Genomic DNA, 19,476 nt, shown 5'->3' with positions numbered 1-19,476 from the left:
TTAGACCCTGGGTCAACACACCTGAATCAAATGATTAGTTCATTACCAGGCTTCTGGAGAACTTCAAGACATGTTGAGGAGGTAATTTAGCATTTTAAATAAGCTGTGTTGGATCAAGGACACATCTAAAACCTGCAGGACACCGGCCCTTGAGGCCTGGAGTTCAACACCTTTGTATTACAGGTTCTTCACTTTACAACAGGGGTCTCAAACTCCAGTCCTCGAGACCTGGTGTCCTGCAACTTTTCCATGTGTCCCTGTTGCAACACACCTGAATACAATTAGTAGGTCATTAGCAAGATTCTATAGAACTTGACTGCATGCTGAGGTGGCAGTTCAGCCATTCGATTCATGTTACAGCAGCTCATGAGTGAATGAACATAGTGCAATAAAAGTACTTTTAGAAGTTCATTTTTTCCAAACACTTACATTTATTTGAGTAGTGTTAGGGGTTGCTACTTCAGCATGCTGTCAAGTTCTGTACTCTTGCTAATGACCTACTGATTTTATTCAGGTGTGTTGCAACAGGGACACATGGAAAAGTTGCAGGACGCCAGCCCTCAAGGACTGGAGTTTGAGGCCCCTGCCTTACAATATAAGGCCCCTTGACACTGTTGGTGATTTGATAAATCACCATTTAAAAAAAAGAAAAAGAAAAGCAGAAGTAATAAGCAGCTATTTAACTGCTAATGAACTCACAACTTCCCTTGTGAGTTACTCATTGATGTCACTAGATATAGATTTCCTAGTCACTCCAGTAATGATGAGGCACACTCACTGTCAAGTCTTGAAGCAAGATGGGCATGTTAGTTTCCCCTTAATTATGCCTATTGTTCAAAATTAGGTTGATAATAAACACAGACTGAAATCAGAAAGGAAATGCATTGTTAAGCATCGCACAGTTGTTTGTAGCTTTTATTGAGGGGTGTGTGTGTGTGCACAGCGTAAGCACCAGGAGATCCGTGCCATGCGCAGCCAGCTGAAGAAGATTGAGGACTTGGGTGCAGCTATGGAAGAGGCACTGATCTTGGACAATAAGTATACAGAGCATAGCACAGTGGGCTTGGCCCAGCAGTGGGACCAATTGGACCAACTGGGAATGAGGATGCAGCACAACCTGGAACAACAGATACAGGCCAGGTATACAGTGCAACAGTAACTGCATGTCACTGAAGTGATGTGAATCTCAAACACTCTACTGCGTTTACAGTTGCTGTGTGAAATGCATGTTTCTTTTTATCCTTCCTCTTTCAGAAATACCACTGGAGTGACAGAAGAGGCTCTGAAGGAATTCAGTATGATGTTCAAGTAAGTCGCTCTCTCCTGACTGCATTAGGTCTTTCTGTGTCAAGGTCAAAATCCTTATCTTTACCCATTTCTTTGTAGACACTTTGACAAAGAGAAGTCTGGCCGTCTGAACCACCAAGAGTTCAAGTCATGTCTCCGCTCACTGGGCTATGATTTGCCCATGGTGGAAGAGGGAGAACCTGATCCTGAGTTTGAGGCCATACTCGACACGGTGGATCCCAATAGGTCTGTTGCATTTCAGGGTGGGGTTTAGAGATCATTTATCCAATCCATATTAATTACCAGTGTCTTAGAAGACAGCACACATTCACTGCAAATTCACCTTCTTACAATTGTTGCACTGCAGTTTTAATTTTCTTCTCTGCCAGACATGCTGAACAGGTTTCCTTCAGTGCATGTTTGCTTCATTTTTATGATACCAGTTTAACTTGGCAGGAGTTACAGACCTTCACATTAACCAATTATAGTGTCCAGCACAAGCTGACCTCCAGTCCCTGCTGAGGTTTCAATTTCCAAGACCTGTAATGTTACCACTCTTACGAACAGGATGCAAACACATTAGAAAACTCTGCTTTACAGCGCTGTCTCCTTTGGCATCATTATTGGATCATTATTTGATCTCAAATCTTTTCAAGTTCTTCATTAGCGCAGCATTTAAACGTAGCATATGCTCTTTCCTATGAGGAGGAAAGCTAGTATGTTTCCTGACTGTGAGAACTGTCTGCAGGGATGGAAACGTGTCGCTGCAGGAGTACATGGCGTTCATGATCAGCCGTGAAACTGAGAACGTCAAGTCTAGTGAGGAGATCGAGAGCGCCTTCCGAGCCCTCAGCGCTGAAAACAAACCCTACGTCACTAAAGAGGAGCTCTACCAGGTCAGACATGTTCTGCTCAGTGTGTCAGTATCAGGTAATCAGTGGTGGTCTCATTGTTGCCTTCTTTCTTTCAGAACCTGACTAAAGAGCAGGCAGACTACTGTCTGTCACACATGAAGCCCTACCTCGACAGCAAGGGCCGCGAGCTGCCGTCAGCTTTCGACTTTGTCGAATTCACTCGCTCGCTCTTTGTCAACTGATCCTTTCCCCGCCAGTGACCAATCGGGAAGCGTTTCCCACACACACTTCAATATGAACACACAGCTGAAACTGCATGATCGTGGCACTAGCAATACTCACCAATACCAAAACTCTGTACTCTATTTATCTCGCTCTGACCTAACTCTTTGTGCTTCTCATGGTAGTGAATGTGATTGTTTTTAGCCATTTTAGCTTGTGCTTTCAGTAAATTTAAGAACCTTGCAACAATGATGTAACACCACCTTAACATTTGCAGTGTGCTTTAATAAACGCTACTGGTTAAAACTGGAATCTGCTGTTCTGGATTTATTTCTGTTTCAGACTTGGAACAACTGTTGTTGTCAGTGTGTCAGGCTGGTGCAGTCTCTGTCCTTGCTAATCCATGTCACTCTGCCACTTGATTGGCTATTTTCTCCAACTGGCTGATCTCTCTGGGGCTCTGCTCCATCAAATCGGCACTCAGCTGCCAAATGTTGACTGTCCCATCAGTTTTTCCAACAGCCAAGAGGTGAGGTTTCTGACAGTTGAAGGCCAAACAAGTTGCAGCTTGGTCCGCATCTCCCTGCTCAATTGTAGCTGCTGCTCTCAGTGACCTGTGGCTCAGGTCGAACATCTGCACTTCACCTAGGAAGGTTACACACATGAAGAATCTGTTTTACACGCCCATGTACTGTTGGCTTTCTCCAACAGGCTTCATTTCTTCATTGTAACCCCACACACGCAGGTACATTTGAAATCAGTGTACTACCTTTTCCAGTGGCTGCAGCAAAAACCAGCGGCCTGGTTGGTGACCACTGCACCTGAAAAATGTAAGAGTCTGAAACTCTGAGAGAGAGCAGTGGGCTGGCCTGCAGCAGCGAGTGAAGGTGGACCAGACCATCAGTTGATCCACTCACAAACAGGTTCCTGTAAAGACCATGAGACAGATGTCACTCATGACAAATGTGAAAAGTAAACCCCTGTAGCCCTCCTCTTTAATGAATTTATTGTGTGTGTTCTGCAAGTTTACCTGTGGAAGGGGGAGCAGTGTATGGAATGGACAGGGCCGCTGCGGGGCCTAAATGAGAAGACTGCCGGGGCTCTTAGTGTTGCATTCTGGCCCTCAAAGGCTGTTGCAGCTAGTGTTTGAGAAGAGAAGGAGCATCTGAGCAGCAGGCCTCCCTCAGACCCCACGAGGAAGGTGTCAGAATCCCATGGGGACAGAGCCATTGACGTGATACCTACAGTGCTGTTGCTGCGGGCCTGAGGACAACACAAAAATCAGTCTTTTACACAGAAGCATGGTGAGAAGAGGACTGCAAGAAGAATTATGTTCTGTGTCTGGAAGAATCCATGTGCATTATCACTTGTTTACCTGAACTGGACTTTTGCATTAATTACTCAAACTATGACCATCTAAGTAAGTGGGCAGTGACAAGTCAGCCAGGGACTAGAGTCTGAACCATGGTTTGAGTAACCCTCATCACTCAGGCCACTCACACCAAGTCCATTGCAATACTTCCAAAGACTTTGCAACCTGTGACTTTCTCTTTTTTTCTATATATTCCTCCTGTTTGTTATTTATTCCTGCTGTCTTACCATTTATATTTTATTCCTCTTCAGTTGGTGCAGAGCACCCACAATTTCATTGTACATGTACAATGACAATAAAGGGCTATTCAATTCTATAAAGCACTCTACCAAAACCACTCAGTTTACTAAGGTGGCTGTCTTTTCAGGGTCACATTTTCACTCATTCTTTTCATTTTTATTGTGCTCTTAGATAGAAGCCATATTATTAATATAAACAACAGGAAGTCAGTCAGTGGGGTCTTTGCTATGCATGCTCTTTTTTTGACTCTGTACTGCCTGAACATTTCCAAACCATGTGAAACATCTTGGTACCTCATGAGAAAAAAACAAAGAAGATCTAAAATGTTTACTCAGTAGTAGGATGGTTTATCCCCTGAATCAACACACTCATTCAGGGGATAGACCATATTCCCTGAGGCGTTCCCTGTCCAGCTGAGTCTCTCCAGTGTGTCCTGGGTCTGCCCCGGAGCTTCCTCTTTTTCTGCAGATGAAGAGTTCAGCCTGAAGCTCACCTTGAAACGGCTGCTGCTGTGGGGAACCTGCTGTTGTAGCACAGCATAGGCGGCTTTCTGGACAAAACTGCCTTGCTCAAAACCAACCGTCCACAGCAGCACTCTTCCTCCCGAGCAGGCACTGAGCACCCCGAACTCTCCCTTCTTCTGCAGAGGCACCCAGGAAACCTGCACACATAAATCCTCCCTTCACACTTATGCAAGACCACCAAGCAGGGTCATGCCTGGTTAATATTTGGATGGGAGACTGCCTGTCCATTTACAATTTACTTTACTCTGGAATAATGCTATTTCAGGTTATCCTGGAGTGCTGTGATCAAGTTCAAGTGTGTAAGATCAAGCAACATGCAGCAGGATGAAGAGAGTTTAGCAGAAATGCCAAAAGCATTGTTTCCTCTTACCTGGTAAACAGGGTCTCTGTGGCTGTCTGCAGACAACCTAGTTTGAGCCACTACAGAGTCTTGAGTCCGACTGGTGTCCCAAATCACCACTTCTCCACTGTACAGACCCCCTGCAGGGACAGCATCACACACAATAAATAATTCAGTATTAAAGTCATCAAACACAGCTACTTAAAAGAAGCTTTGTGAAGTCTGGGAAAGGCAGCACTGATCATGCTGTCAGTGATTTCTCAGCCAGATTAGGAGCAACAGTCAAGAGATAAGTAGCAGCTGATGAAGATGGTCAGATAGACCAAGATAAGGATGAGGCTTTATGATAGCTTTATTAACTTTGAAGGATTTAAAACAGCAAGATTTCTTTTTGGCCAATACAGCTGATCCTAGTATCAGACAAAGGAGCACCAATGACAGCAGACAATGCTCAGATATTACCAATACTCCGAACCAAAGATTAGTCTCAAATATGGTCACAATGTCCCCTTCGGGTCCTGAATTTCTGAATATTAAAGAAGATCAAGTTCACCTCACATTTCAAGCTGGCAGTAGTTAAACTATTACTTAAAAAGCCATCACTTAATACTATGTTTAATACTTTGGAAAAGAGTTATTAGGGCATATTTGTTTCTGTGAAGGTGGCATCACTGTACCTGCGATGAGGGAAGGCTGGTTGGGATGACAGCACAAAGCTGTGACTGCAGTAGGAACATCTATGACCAGGTCCGCCTGACTGTGATGCAGGCCTCGACGGTCCAGGTTCCAGGTGCAAACACATGACTTCTCATTGCTCCAGTCTCCATTGTCAATCCTGCCCACCATAAACACAGATCTGAGCCACAATGATAACAGCAGAGCTTTTCCAGCAGTTTACACTTTTTATGACCTGGAGAAAAACATCAGGAAATAATAAGTGGACTGTTAGTATCATATACATTAACATCAGACACACATACCGACCATAGGCACAGGCAATGACTGAGCCAGTACAACTCCAGGAAACACTAGTGACATGCAGGCCTTTCTCTTTAGCGCCGGGATGTTGAAGGGAATGGATGAGTAAGACCTGAAAGATGGAACACCGTCATACAGAGATGTGAACAGGTTTTAGGCAAATCGAAACAGCGATCTGCTGTGCTGATGCCTTGTGAATAACGGGACAGCTGAAAGTAACTTTTTAGTGCAATGTTTCACTTTCACTTCATGATAAAGATCATTCTAGATTCCTTCTGCAGCAGATGACAAACCCTCTCTGACATACAAACAAGTGTTCTGCTTACCCGCTGACTGTGGTCTTCCCAGCTTGCCTGAAACCCGTCAAAGGCATGGCTCCTGACATTTTTCACTAACTCTCTGATGACCATGTCTTCAACCTGCTGTAGGAAGTCCTTCAAGCCAGGCGGCTCTGGTTCATCTTGGTTTTGCTGGATGAGCTGCTCTGTGGCCTGCTCCTGTAGCTCTGTCTGAGTAGAGCTGATGGTAGTGGAAATGACCTGGACCTCTGACTCAGCACTGCAAAACATCTGAGTCTGACATCCTTTCTGAAACCCCAGCAAAAATAATGGTCTTTTTACTAAGGAGGCAAGAAAGATCCACTGTTAGGGAGGCTTGCTACAGTGAACCTATTCTGGTTTATTTCATTTCCACTGAGATGCCTTATGTGATTCACAGTTCAACATAATCCTTATGTATCTTATAAGAAGCCCTGGTTTAGCCCATCGCTTCATCCACAGTATGCATAAAAGAGAGACGAAGCCACAGTGGAATCACTCATTAGTTTCAAATGTATTTTGAAGGCTCAATGTTAGCATTTTGGCCACTGTCAACCAGATGTTTGTGTGCTAAGTCCATGGTGTGTCCGCTCCAGAACTAGATAAGCGGATGGATGGATGGGTGTATGGAGAATTGGGTTTTCCAAAAGGTATGAACAGCACAGATACAGTTAAAAGAGCCTAGCAGACACATATCAGCTATTGCTGCCCAGGGCATACCTGTTATTTAAAAAAGCCACAAATTTAAGTCTTTCCTGTTTAATTACAGGATGAGCTTAAAGACATTAAAATAATTTTAAAAAGAATCATGTTTTGATTAGCTGTCCCTTGCAAACAGAAGGTCTGAACCCCAGGTAGGTGGGGCTTTATTATTACTCAAGGCCACAGCTGTGTGCCGGTGTTGTGCCAAAAAGTGATTGTCTGCCAAAAAGTGATTTCCGGTATTTGCCAAAAACTGATTGCTCGTATTTAAACTGCTATAAGTAACTTGTTGGGCTATAATATGTGAAACATATGTTAAATGCATCCCTCATGGATGACATAAAGTCATATTGAGCCACAAACAACATTAGTGTAACAAGGTAGAAGCTGCAATCAGTTTTTGGCAGTGACTTTTATATAACCTTTATTTATGCAGTTAAAAAAATCTCATTAACATTAAAAATGTATTTTGTCAGAGTAAGCTGGCCAAGAGGACAGCAGAAATGGCAGCAAATATTACAATAGTTTTGTAAAAATATTTTAAACGAGGATAAAGGACCGGATTGGTTATAATGTAAGTACAATAACACAGAGCTGTAAAGATACTTGAAAAAACAGATAATTTTTTAATTCTATATATAACCCCTTTGTAAACGCTGTTCACCGAAGTCTATTTACCAACATACATAAAGATATTACACATAAAAAATACACGGAAACATTGGAAATCAGTTTTTGGCAGGCAATCACTTTTTGGCACAACACCGGATCTGACTGAAACAGTGATATCTGCTGCCACTGATATACAGAGAGCAAACACTGTGTCTCAACGCGTCTATAAGTGATCCGACCTCATCATTTGAAATCGTGGTCATGTTTAACAGATAATACAACATTATCTATGGCAGGTTACAAGAACAAGAAGAACTGTTTTCTATAAACGTTAAGTCGGTGCAGTCTGCATGAAATGTCCCTGTTTGCTTGATGCTGCATATTTCATGATGTCATCTTGCAATGCATTCTCCTCTGAATGCAAATGTGTCCACCCAGGAACACCTGAACACGCATGTGTTGTATCAGCTAAAGTTAGCTTCGGATCCAACCAATATTCTGCAACTGTAGACAGCAAGCACGTCGCTGTCCAGGCTAACAGAGTTCTGTGGGGGGCAGACTCGGTGCTGCCCAAACTTACCGACTCCTGCGCCGCCTCGTGAGACTTCCTCCACAGTGACTGGACACTCACCGTGTCCAGGGCTTCGTCTGCGAACATGCTAATAAAAAGGCATTATCAAATATTTTAACATTGATCAGCTAAACAGTAAGAACTCCGAGGGCCGTTTGACGCCTTTGGAGCCATTTTACATAAAGCTGGCGTTACCGTGGTTACCGAGATTATCACGCGAGGCAAGAAATAAATCCCACATTCACTTCCGTGTTTGTAGGCGTGAACCAGCGGACATCTTCAGCGTTAAACCAGTGTTCACTAATTGCGGCGGTTGATAATTACATTTCTTTTAAAATACATACAAACAATGGTGTATAGTCTAAAAGATTACCCTCCTGTATGTTGTTAAAAAAACTAAGACACAACCCTTTAATAAAAACTAGGAGTTTATCAGCCTGTCACCGAACAAAAGGTCGACTTCGTTCATTCGGACAGTTTGCAGTGGGAGAAACGTTTCGTCACTTATCTAAGTGATTTCTTCAGTCTGAGCTGACTCCAGGTTTCCCGCTCCTTATTAGAAGCAGTACATTTGCACGGTGACTGAAACTAGCACCACTGAATGAACAATGGGCTGTGAGTTCAGTTCCTTGGTCATTAATATGCAAATTAATCAGGAACCAATAATCAATAGCCATGAGTATCATTCACAGAGAGTTGGGGGATGGCTGCACTCACAGTAAGATGGTACTACATTAACTACATTACTCTGTTTGTGTCGGGGGACCCGATCCTTAGGGTGGACGAATTTTGGGCGCAGTGTGTTTGAGCTTTAAAAGCTTGGATGAGTGACGAAACGTTTGTCCCGCTGAAAACGCTACGTCCAGATAAACAGAATCAACCTTTGGGGATTTACTTATTGAGTTTTATGATTTGCAAACCTCTGTGATGGGTCTATGCAAGACAAAACCTTTCCAGGTATGAATTTGGCCATGTATCCTGTCAAGATGATCTCCTTGTATGTGCTTGAACCATTTTCAGAGCAGTGGCTGTTAAGCGGTCATCTGTAGTTGTATCTCTTGATGCAAATATAGCCAGTGGTAAGTGAAGATTGTGTTTTTATGCTTGCAGCCCTTTTGTAGTATTTTCCCAAAAGTCTTGAGGATCACCAAGATGTTTTCTGGCAAAACTCAGAAGACCCTTTATGTTCCTTTTGCTCAGCAGTGGTTATTTTGTCTTGGAACTCTGCATGCAGGCCATTTTTGCCCATTTCTGTCTTACGGTGGAGTCATGAACACTGACCTTAACTGAGACAAGCGAGGCCTGCAGTTCTTTGAATGTTGTTCTGGGGTCTTTTGTGACCTCTTGGATGAGCTGTCATTGCCATTTGTGGATAATGGCTCTCACTGTGGTTTGCTGGAGTCCCACAGCTTTAGAAATGGCTTTAAACCTTTTCCAGACTGAGAAATTTCAGTTACTTTGTTTCTCATTTGTTCCTACATTTCCTTGGATCACCACATGATGTCTGACTTTTGAGGATCTTTTGGTCTACCCCACTTTGTCAGGCAGGTCCTATTTAAGTGATTTCTTGATTGTGGCTAGAGAAACTGAACTCATCTTTCCAAAGATGGGATACACCACAGTTCATTTATAACATATCTATATATATGTTAGAATATTTTTCATATTAAAACCTCACATAATCCTGCCCATTATGCTGTAATGTATGGGGTCCACATTAATCAGAGCTGTACCCATTATAATAAACACTCCACAAAATCTACATGCAGAATTGTGCAGATATATTTTAATTGTACAGTGCTGTGCAAAAGTCTACCTCTCATTCAGCCTAATGCAAAAGTTAATAAACTTCTGTTTATTAAAACAGACCAAAGGATGACAACATAGAATCATAATTTATGATTTACATCATTTCCATTAGTCAAACCATAAAGTAATCTCTTTTGTCCTGTGGCTGAGAGGTTTTATCATTCTGGAAGAGATAGCTCCCATCAGAATAGAAGTTATTTATTAAGCTAAGAGGATGAACTGAAGGAGCACACAGCATATGGTAAATGAGGATTATTCTGAACTGTGAAACATGCAAAGCTACTCTAATAGCTTTCAAGAATAGTTCAGGAATAAATCCAGAGTTGGGAATGATTACAATAGGTCCACATTTACTGGTTCTTTATCACGCCTCTATATAAATAGCAACACTATGTACTTGCCTTTAGAAATAACTTTACTAGTCTTACTGACCATTCATGTTCCTTTAGGCCTAACACTCCCACAGCACTTTAATCTACTTCATATCTATAGCCAAGTAAGAAACCCCAGTTAAATTAACATGTCTTTGGACTGTGGGAGGAAACACACTAGAACAGGGAGGGCATATAAACTCTAGTTAGAAATTCCTTCACCTTACGCTGAGATGACTGCTTACTGCCACCCACTATTAGTGATCCAAACAACTAAGAAGTAAACCTGACTTTGCCATGCTACGACTCTGCTGGGTTCACTAAATACACTTCTTTGATTGCAGACAAATTGTAGTTTGTTAAAGTGACCAAACTGTAATTGAAATAAACACGTGCAAAACTGTTTTCAAACCTGAGGCAGCCCAAATAATTTATTTTAACATCCACTAGCAGCAAAGTCATAAACAGTGAGGGTAAAGGTCACACTGAAGAGCTAGTAGCTTCAAATAATTCTCATGTAAGAAATTGAAAGAGGCTTTTCTTAAAGTAGCTAATCACTAGAGTCAGCCAGAACCTGCTCCCAGTTGTAATTATAAAAGTGACATTCTAACTTTTCTGGACAAATATTTCTGAAGTCAATTCACTTTTGCCAAATACAGATATTTTTCCCCAGTATGATTTATCCTTAAACAGTGCTTACACCATTAAAGAATCACACACCAAACAGATTTTGTCAGCTGTTTGACCAGAGGCCTGTGCTATGTAACAGGATCAAGTCAAAGGCAGTTCACTTTTTACAGGGGTACACAAACATAGTAACATATGCTGTAGACCTAACCTGCTACAAATGTTCAAGATGAACATGAAATCAATTCTAGCATTACCATTCATGGAAAGGAAGATCACTCAGATAGTGGTGGTAGGGTGTAAAGTCGTTGGACAGGCCTAATAGCACTAATCCTGTGAGCACATGAGAAAATGGGATGTTGTGAGATTGGTTATGTTAGCTGAACTGGCTAAATGTGATCAAACTACTCCAAACATCATGTATACATTTATTTATTATAACAAAGTAACTAGTACACTTAATTTAATGGGAACAGGTCTCTAGCAGTACAGGAGAAAAGCTGTGGACTCAAGAGAACAGCGCAGTCTCCCATCTGAACGTGTTACACTAACCTAGAACTCTGAGTTTTAGTGTAATTAATATATATATATATATATATATATATATATATATATATATATATATATATATATATATGAGAGAATGAGAAAATGTGCATTACAACTCTTTCTTGTGGGTGCCTGGAAAACAAGACAATGAAACTTTATTTAACAGAAGTCCAGAGTTGGTGTCAAAGTCCCCCTGCCCAACCATACCCTCCCCCATTAAACTGTATACAATTAACTGGCCTACCAAGATACATGGATATCCCAAAACATTTACAACAGTTCAAAGGAACAAGCTGGTGCTTTTAATCAGTTCATTAATACAATAAGTCACAAAGGAAAATGCAGCTTCTAATAAGCCTCATTACCCCCACCACTGAATATATAATAATAAACACATACACATATGTATACACACACACACACACACATATATATATATATATACATACGTGTGTATTGATATATGTGTGTATGTTATATGTACCTGTGTGCGCGCATATTATATATATATATATATAATATGCGCGCACACGTATGCGCTAAGGATGCTATGATTAAGTTATCACTGCACCATGGCTTATTTTTATTGAACTCACAACTTCAACAGAAACTGTCATTTTTATTGTACATACAAATTGTTATTGTATGGAGTTTAAATCTACATAGAATGACGTGCAGAATGCTACAAATTTTTTTTTAATTCTTTTGCATGTCTTTGGGAGATGTAGAGAAATAATGACAGGTGAAAAATCCAGAGAGCCACTGACACCTGCACCTCCACCCCTCTGCAGACCCGCTGTATATGGAGCTGGTCCTCAGACATTATCTGCAGGCTGTGGCTGCAGAGGAAGAGGACGGACAGGGTGACAACACACAGACCCCACCCCCCCAACCCACCCACCCCAGAAAACAACCAAAAAAAGAAATTTGCTCCCATGAGTTGAAGAGAGACCACGGAGCGAGGATGGAGAAAAGGTGTTGACTGAAACCTTTAATCATCTTCGCCATCATCCTGGAAGAAGAAGAACAAAAGTATTACAACACAATCATTCAAAGATGTCACCACAGCAGTTTTATTAGCACTCACATGTGCTAATTACAAGCAGCTTCCAACTACAGCAGCAGCTTTTACATCAACTTGCTACAGGTCTGATCATTTAATTAACTTCACAAACACAGAAGATAAGGAATGTCACATAAACCACCCGATCCTATACTACGACAACAAATACAATACTACAGTAATGCCGCCAGAATACTGGAATAATACAATCACAACAATACAATAATATAGTAGCAACACTAGAACAGTACCAGGTAAAGCCACAATAATATCACTGTTTAAAATAGCCTGAAATACACAATGTCTCTATATCATAAGACTTACTGGTCTACAATAACTACACTACGATGTGACAACTCATGTTATACTAACTACTACTATTAATAATGCATGTGTCAATTGTTGCCATGTTCATACTGCAATAATACCACCATAACAGTACAATATCACTGTAATACTAAATTTCTACCAATGTAATAATATAATACTAATGTAACTCTGTAATACTGCATTACCAACACTGTAAATGTGCAGTTATATCACTCAGCCTATTGGGATGTAAGAACTACAATACTACAGCCATGACACCGCAATTATAGCATTAAGTTAGTATTTTAACAGTAATATCATGCTAAAACACTAAAGCTCTGAGAAAGCAATGATACCACAGCAATACTACAATAGCGCTGTAACGATGCAACTTTGTTAACTATAAAATTACTGACTGTGCTGGTTTTGTTTAGTTTTATTTTTGTAATTTTAGATACACTTTACAGATGAATGAGCCACCAAAGGCCATTTATTCAGAAATACTGATAATACCATGAAACTGACAGATTAAATGACACCACTACATCAATTTTCAGCAATACAAAAAAGCTGAAATTACAATCTGATGAATGGCCCAGCGCTGCCTTTAGAATTACTAACATGCTAACACAATTTATTGAGCAGAGTTGTTCCAAAGTCAGGCTAAAATTACAACAAATAATAACAACATGCTCAGTTTTATCTGTTTTAAATGACCTCTGAGAATCAGTGTGTCATCAGATTGGGGTTTGTTTGTGTATTTATTAATAGGAAAAACTTTCTTTTTTTTTAAAATTTTAGTTGGATCTGTGTGGTTCTAACTAGAGATGGACCGATCCGATATTACGTATCGGCATCGGTCCGATACTGACGTAAATTACTGGATCGGAGAGAAATAAAAAATGTAATCCGATCCATTAAATATCAAAAAAGCATCTCACAAAACTTGCGACATGGCGTAACTCGGCTCATAACCGTAGCACATCGCAGCAGTATGCGTCCCGTGATAGAGCGGCTGTGTGGATTTGTAGCCTCGCTACCAAACCAGCATTTCATCTCCGAGGAAGTTATCCCAGAGAGAAGTAAAGCAAGTGTGTAAGTTCATCTCTGAATGTTTGTAAAGCATTCTAGCGTTAAGCTTAACAACCGATATATGGAGCGACTGCCTCTCTCTCTCTCTCTCCCCCGCTGCTACTTCAATCATGAAACTGATCAATGATCAGCTTTTGTGTCGCGACTCTGTCTTTCTTCTTTGTTTAGCGGCTGAAAAACAGCAGCACGTTTGATAAGATGATGATTTTGACCTTGATAAGCTGTTGTTAGAATTTATTTACTTTCTACACCAGGATCCTTTTCTATGTAGCTGACGGCTGGTATCTGTGTAGGGTCGTATCTAGCAAGGGGGGGGGCGCGATAGGGCATGAACAGGGAAAAGGGGGCACAAAGACATACTTTTCTTTCTTATTCTCATTTAAAATGCCTAGCTTTTAATAAATAATTATCCGAATCTTAGACCCAAAGTTTTAATCTGATGTAAAATCCAAGTCCATTACTGAATATAGTAACTATCCATCCATCCATCCATTCGCTTCCGCTTATCCTTTTCAGGGTCGCGGGGGGCGCCGGAGCCTATCCCAGCCGTCATAGGGCGAGAGGCAGGGTACACCCTGGACAGGTCGCCAGTCTGTCGCAGGGCTAACACACAGGGACAGACAACCATTCGCACTCTCATTCATTCGCACATTCACACCTAGTGGCAATTTGGATTATCCAATTAACCTATCCCCACAAGCTGCATGTCTTTGGACGGTGGGAGGAAGCCGGAGTACCCGGAGGGAACCCACGCAAACACGGGAAGAACATGCAAACTCCACACAGAAAGACCTGATGGTGGAATTGAACTCAGGACCTTCTTGCTGTGCGGCAACAGTGCTAACCACCGTGCCACCGTGCTGCCCTATAGTAACTATTAAGTCTAATATACCCTAGTAAGCTATAGTACTTTTTCCTTTGGGAAGATACCATCTGTGCAGTCTGCAGTTCTGTTGAAGAAAGATGTTGAATCTATTATTCTTGAATACTAATTGATTTCTGTGCATTTCTTTCACACTGCATCAAATTAAAGTTGATTACGTCAATTAAGCATCATGAGGTGGAGGGTGGGTGGTTCCCTATTTTTTTTTTTTTTTTTTTGCTGGGAGTTTTAGAACCCTATTAGTTAGGTTGCTTACTCTTTAAAATACCAGAATAGGGAGGATGGAGCAGGTTTAAGTTCATTAGATTGATCAGTATTGCTGAACTATGAAATATTTTGGGTGCACTGTATTTTTTGCATACAGGTATAACAGAATAGCTTTAGTGTTTTGGGTTTTTTTTTAACTTGAGTATGAATGTATACAAAAAGTAGCAAGATATTGAAAAACAGTTTTATTGATTAAAAAACACACTATATCGGATTCATATTGGTATCGGCAGATATCCAAATTTATGACATCGGTATCGGACATAAAAAAGTGGTATCGTCCCATCTCTAGTTCTAACACCATCTTTCTCAGCACAGCCAACTTAAATCTTCATTTTAGGCAGATTTGATTCACTTTTGTAACAGGCCTCTTTACAGTAATGTTTTTGGATAACCGATATAATTAAGTGATGAGGTGAAATTATTAAAATGCTTAGAAACGTCACAACTGTATGTGCTCTGAACTGGGCTAAACAGTCTGCATTAGTGTTGCTGGTTTCATGGGGATTGTATTTTGTAGTTTGGCAAAGCATAAAACTTAAATGTCAAAAATATTCAATACCCAGAATAGTTAATGAAGCTATATAAAAGCAACTTCATAAAAACAGTCCTAAGGACCCACTGAACCCCTTTCCTCACCTCTCCATCTTCCCCATCACCGTCCTCATCTTCATCTTCACCCTCTTCTTCCTCCCCTTCATCAATATCTTCCAGTCCCTCTTCTTCTTCATCATCATCATCGCCATCACCTTCCTCATCCTCCATGTCTGGGACCTTGGGAACATAAGAGAAAGGTTGAACAGATTGTTACTTCGGATTTAGCCAAAGATTCGCTTTGGTTGCTACTTATGTTTACTAAATATTTCTGGATACAATTCCAAAACTAAAGCATCTATCAGTTCCCTTAACTTGCCACCAACAACCACACCCAGACAAAAAAGCACCTCCTGTTTTTACTGGCTCACTCACTCAGCCAGAGTTAAACGGGTCAATATGAGATCTGGATCTGCCAGCGAAAGCAGCTGTGTTGCTTGGGTCTAGACTCAGTGAGAAAAAAACAAAACAAAAAAACCCTCCAGTCTCCTGGAACTAAATCTGAATTTCATCGGCATTGTGAAAAGGAGCTTATTCCACTCTTTGAAATCGATAATGACTATGTTCATTGTGCTGAAGGCGAAACTACGAGTACGATGCAGATGAGTGGAGGCTGTTCATTGATGGTCCAAAACTCATAAACTGTCCTACTACACCACTCAGACTGGAAGCCAAGACTTTGTCGAGTGTTGTCAAGTTCTTTCCACAAAGTCGTGTTTTTAAACTGTTATAACATCTCCCTCTGGTGTCAGTATGTCTGAGCTTCTGTGCATGACTCTCATTAAAATGGCGGTAAAAACCGATATGGTCAATCTTACCAGGTAGTACTGCAGTGGGTTTGGCCAAATGTCATCCTTGATCACTTCTCCCAGTTCATCAGCCCCTGCATCCGAGTGGTCAGTAAACCAGGTGAAGAAGCTCTCTGGCTCCTCATGCTGCCTTTTCTTCCCAGCTTTGTTTGGCGTCTGACCCGTACGTTTTGTCAGGTCCTGATGAGCCAAAAGATGACGTTTTTTTGACGAACATAATCAAAGGGCAACTTTGTAACCATATTGTACAGTAGTACATGTAAACAGAACTGAATTTATAAAGAAAAAAAATCCAAAGCACATACAAGTCTAATGGAAAAAAAGGAGAGAAAAAAGCAAACCAACCTTTCCAGCTTTCCATTTGATTTCAGATGATTTGGAAACCGGGTCGCCGCTCTCGTTTACATTAAACTCTTTGGAGAGGGCTTTGTTCTCGAAGTACGGATTCTCGTCAAAATACTTCAGGAAAGAAAACATTCCAATCAGAATATGGCATGCCAGTTACAATCTATGAATATTACATGAACCTGACAACTCACAAAATCTATTCTATATCCAGACTTTATGTCCTCAAACTCTGTGACCTCCACCCTTGACAAGTAATGAAGTGCTTCCTCGTCCTCCTCTCCCAGAAGAGCTGAAACTAGAGATCAGGTTATGCTGTTAGATCCCATTTCATTATGTGAACATTTAAAAACACTTAATAATAATTTACCATAACTGATTAACTTTTAGTCCCTGATGGTGGCTTCTCTTACACTCTTGACAGTTAAGAGTCACCATAAACACAGCAGCAACAATCATTTTCATTTAATTACCTTGTGGATGGTTGACGAACGTTGTGACCCAGAAGTTGGGGATTTTGGCTATGATTTCTGATCGCTTCTGAAAGAATGGCTGGCGTAATTTATTGTACTTCTGCTCTACTTTTAAAATTTCTTCACTAGCCTGTTCATTCAGTCTGATGGAGAGAGAAAGACAAAAATGTGATCAATAAAACAGTTTTCTGTGAATTTTTCCCCCCAGTACTAATACAGAAGATTCAAACTCACCTGTCAATTTCATTCTGTACTTCATCAATGTGCTCAATTGCTTCCTGCTGCTCTTTTTCTGAAAGAACAAAGAAATGTTTTTTTTTAATTAAGGATTTTGGAGTTTAAAAAAAAAAGTTCACAAAATAACACCATTCAGCCTATTCGTTAAAGAGTATTTATGAAATTAACATGACATGCAGACAAAAATAACAATGCACACAATAGACATGTTACACCATAAATGTGAATTATATATTAATATTTTCACTGGACTGTGCACACCGCAGCATCTGATTTCATTTTGGTTTCATAAACTTAGAAATAGCAAAAATGTACAAGGTTAGTCTCGAATCCTTTTGGCCTAAGGAATGAACTAATTTAGGTAATATTCAGGAAAAACTGCCATGAAAAAATAAGAATATCTCAATATATGTCATGACAGAAAATTATATTGATATGCTTTTATTCATCTTCATCAACCCAGGACGTACAACTATCGACTTTTTTCTTTTTAAATAATAACTTGGCTGACAGCCAACACACTTTTTCGTAGAAGCAAAGAGACCGTCATTATAAAAAAAATATTTTTTAGAGCACTTCAGGAAACAGCACGTACCACGGGTAAGTACCAACTGAACGGAAGGTAACCGGGAGCATGTCTGCATTCCTAATATTTACAAATAGAGCCTGGTAGTCTGCCGTGTCAAATCAACTATATGCTGATAAAATGCCATTTACTTTTAGACAAATATAGTTAGACAAGTAGATGTTTTTTTGTTGTTTGTTTTTGCTTCCCTCGTACAAACCGGATGATACACAGAAACAAAATAAACAGACTTGTGAAGTTTCAACTTCGGCCAAACTGCAACTTTGATCGGTTCAGAACTTCAATTCATAGAGACATGAACCAGCTTAGCACCTCATGTCATTATATAAATAAAACTCATTGTATATAATTATTTCGAAAAAATGAAATACTGTCAAGAAACCAGGCTTTATACAGTCTGAACATGATCAGCGTATTTAAAAGTGCTATGTTGACTGGATGTTGAACAGACTGATGATGGTCCATGGCAGACAGACCCTGTGCCTCCTGCAGTTTAGGCGCTTCCTGTTACTGCTAAAGGCGGCCTGGTTTGAATGCGAGGCTTAGCGACGTCTCCGCTGTCTGCTCCCCTCTGATAACAACACACCACCCGGTCCACCAAGCATCCCTCCGCGTGCTCCACACACATACTGCCTAAATTCCCCATTTCCAATCCTGTTTAAATGACCAAGTACAGAAGCGCCGGTTTACCATATACACAGACACGATCTCAATAGACGGGCTCCCGTGAACGTTACCCCGCAGCAGCTAACCTTTCCGTTATCGCTGCTCGGCCTCTCTGGGAAAGACTTCTGCACTTGCTAACAATGAGGCCATTTAAGAAGCTACAGCAACAAACGCGTGTACGGAAATGTACAGGGACGTGCAGTTCCATCACTACTTCTCCAAGGGCAAACTTCTCAAACCGAGAACAATAACCACACATCCCGCTAAACGCAAAGTAGACACTGGCCTCCAACACGCTCCTCAACTAACGCTGGCAGCTAATTTAGGCTAACAGCTAGCACCCGCTCACGCTGCCTAGCATGCTACGTTACTGAAAAGCGCTCCACAGCAACATTCTACCCTGACGTGTATCTGCAGGAAAATATTAATTTAGCTTTTCATCCGCAATCACGCGGACCAAACCACGCACCACACTGAGAATAACAAAATCACGATAAACAAATGAAAATGGCGTTGTACAGGATAAGCGCCATTCCTTAACGTTACCAGAGGTCTCGTCCGCTCCGTCGTGATTTGAATTCTCCTTCCTACTGACTTTTGCCGATGAGGCCGACATGGTTATCGTTTGTTGTGACTCTTTCGACCAGACGTATATCCAAGGCGGTTCAAAACTCTTCTCCACAGGACAAAAGTTACTTCCACCTTGGACAGAGTGCGTGTCTCGCAGTACACGATAAGGAGGAGGACTGAGCGCAGCTTTGCACGCTCGTTTCTCTC

The 19,476-nt window shown here is 41.0% G+C and overlaps 3 protein-coding genes across 6 annotated transcripts in view; 1 reads left to right on the top strand and 2 right to left on the bottom strand.

The window, feature by feature from the left end:
• Positions 1-2,675, top strand: part of sptan1 (spectrin alpha, non-erythrocytic 1) — a 35,574-nt gene extending 32,899 nt beyond the window's left edge. For all 4 annotated transcript variants that reach the window (XM_087844025.1, XM_087844024.1, XM_087844023.1 and 1 more), the window contains 5 exons: positions 944-1,140; positions 1,255-1,308; positions 1,387-1,533; positions 2,036-2,183; positions 2,258-2,675. In XM_087844025.1, coding sequence (XP_087700151.1) covers positions 944-1,140; positions 1,255-1,308; positions 1,387-1,533; positions 2,036-2,183; positions 2,258-2,383 — 672 coding nt within the window. In that variant the 3' untranslated portion in view covers positions 2,384-2,675. The remainder of the gene's footprint in view (positions 1-943; positions 1,141-1,254; positions 1,309-1,386; positions 1,534-2,035; positions 2,184-2,257) is intronic.
• On the bottom strand, positions 775-8,231 carry dync2i2 (dynein 2 intermediate chain 2). Its single transcript, XM_087844026.1, has 9 exons — positions 8,029-8,231; positions 6,144-6,404; positions 5,820-5,929; positions 5,517-5,674; positions 4,870-4,979; positions 4,469-4,636; positions 3,394-3,626; positions 3,133-3,290; positions 775-3,008 (listed from the first exon to the last, which is right to left on the bottom strand). Exons 1-9 carry the CDS (start codon positions 8,104-8,106, stop codon positions 2,770-2,772), a joined length of 1,515 nt encoding a protein of 504 aa, XP_087700152.1. The 5' UTR covers positions 8,107-8,231; the 3' UTR covers positions 775-2,769.
• Positions 8,232-10,602: 2,371 nt separating this feature from the next.
• LOC102782844 (protein SET-like) lies at positions 10,603-19,476 on the bottom strand. Its single transcript, XM_006797374.3, has 8 exons — positions 19,246-19,476; positions 17,445-17,502; positions 17,211-17,353; positions 16,932-17,035; positions 16,738-16,851; positions 16,402-16,572; positions 15,629-15,763; positions 10,603-12,387 (listed from the first exon to the last, which is right to left on the bottom strand). Exons 1-8 carry the CDS (start codon positions 19,313-19,315, stop codon positions 12,367-12,369), a joined length of 816 nt encoding a protein of 271 aa, XP_006797437.1. The 5' UTR covers positions 19,316-19,476; the 3' UTR covers positions 10,603-12,366.

The sequence above is a fragment of the Neolamprologus brichardi genome, chromosome 7 (assembly GCF_056152115.1).
Source record: "Neolamprologus brichardi isolate AB-2024 chromosome 7, ASM5615211v1, whole genome shotgun sequence".
Lineage (NCBI taxonomy): Eukaryota > Metazoa > Chordata > Actinopteri > Cichliformes > Cichlidae > Neolamprologus > Neolamprologus brichardi.
This window is presented reverse-complemented; position numbering and strand designations above follow the sequence as displayed.

Bases quoted from the DNA above. Each gene is read 5' to 3' on its own strand.
- dync2i2 (XM_087844026.1), bottom strand. From the start codon at position 8,106: ATGTTCGCAGACGAAGCCCTGGACACGGTGAGTGTCCAGTCACTGTGG. The intron at 6,405-8,028 runs GTAAGTTTGGGC...CTGGGGTTTCAG, and splicing joins ACGAGGCGGCGCAGGAGTCG to AAAGGATGTCAGACTCAGAT. The intron at 4,980-5,516 runs GTACAGTGATGC...CTGTCCCTGCAG, and splicing joins CCAGCCTTCCCTCATCGCAG to GGGGTCTGTACAGTGGAGAA.
- LOC102782844 (XM_006797374.3), bottom strand. From the start codon at position 19,315: ATGTCGGCCTCATCGGCAAAAGTCAGTAGGAAGGAGAATTCAAATCAC. The intron at 17,503-19,245 runs GTAACGTTAAGG...TTGTTCTTTCAG, and splicing joins CGGAGCGGACGAGACCTCTG to AAAAAGAGCAGCAGGAAGCA. The intron at 16,852-16,931 runs GTGAGTTGTCAG...TCTTTCCTGAAG, and splicing joins CTGGATATAGAATAGATTTT to TATTTTGACGAGAATCCGTA.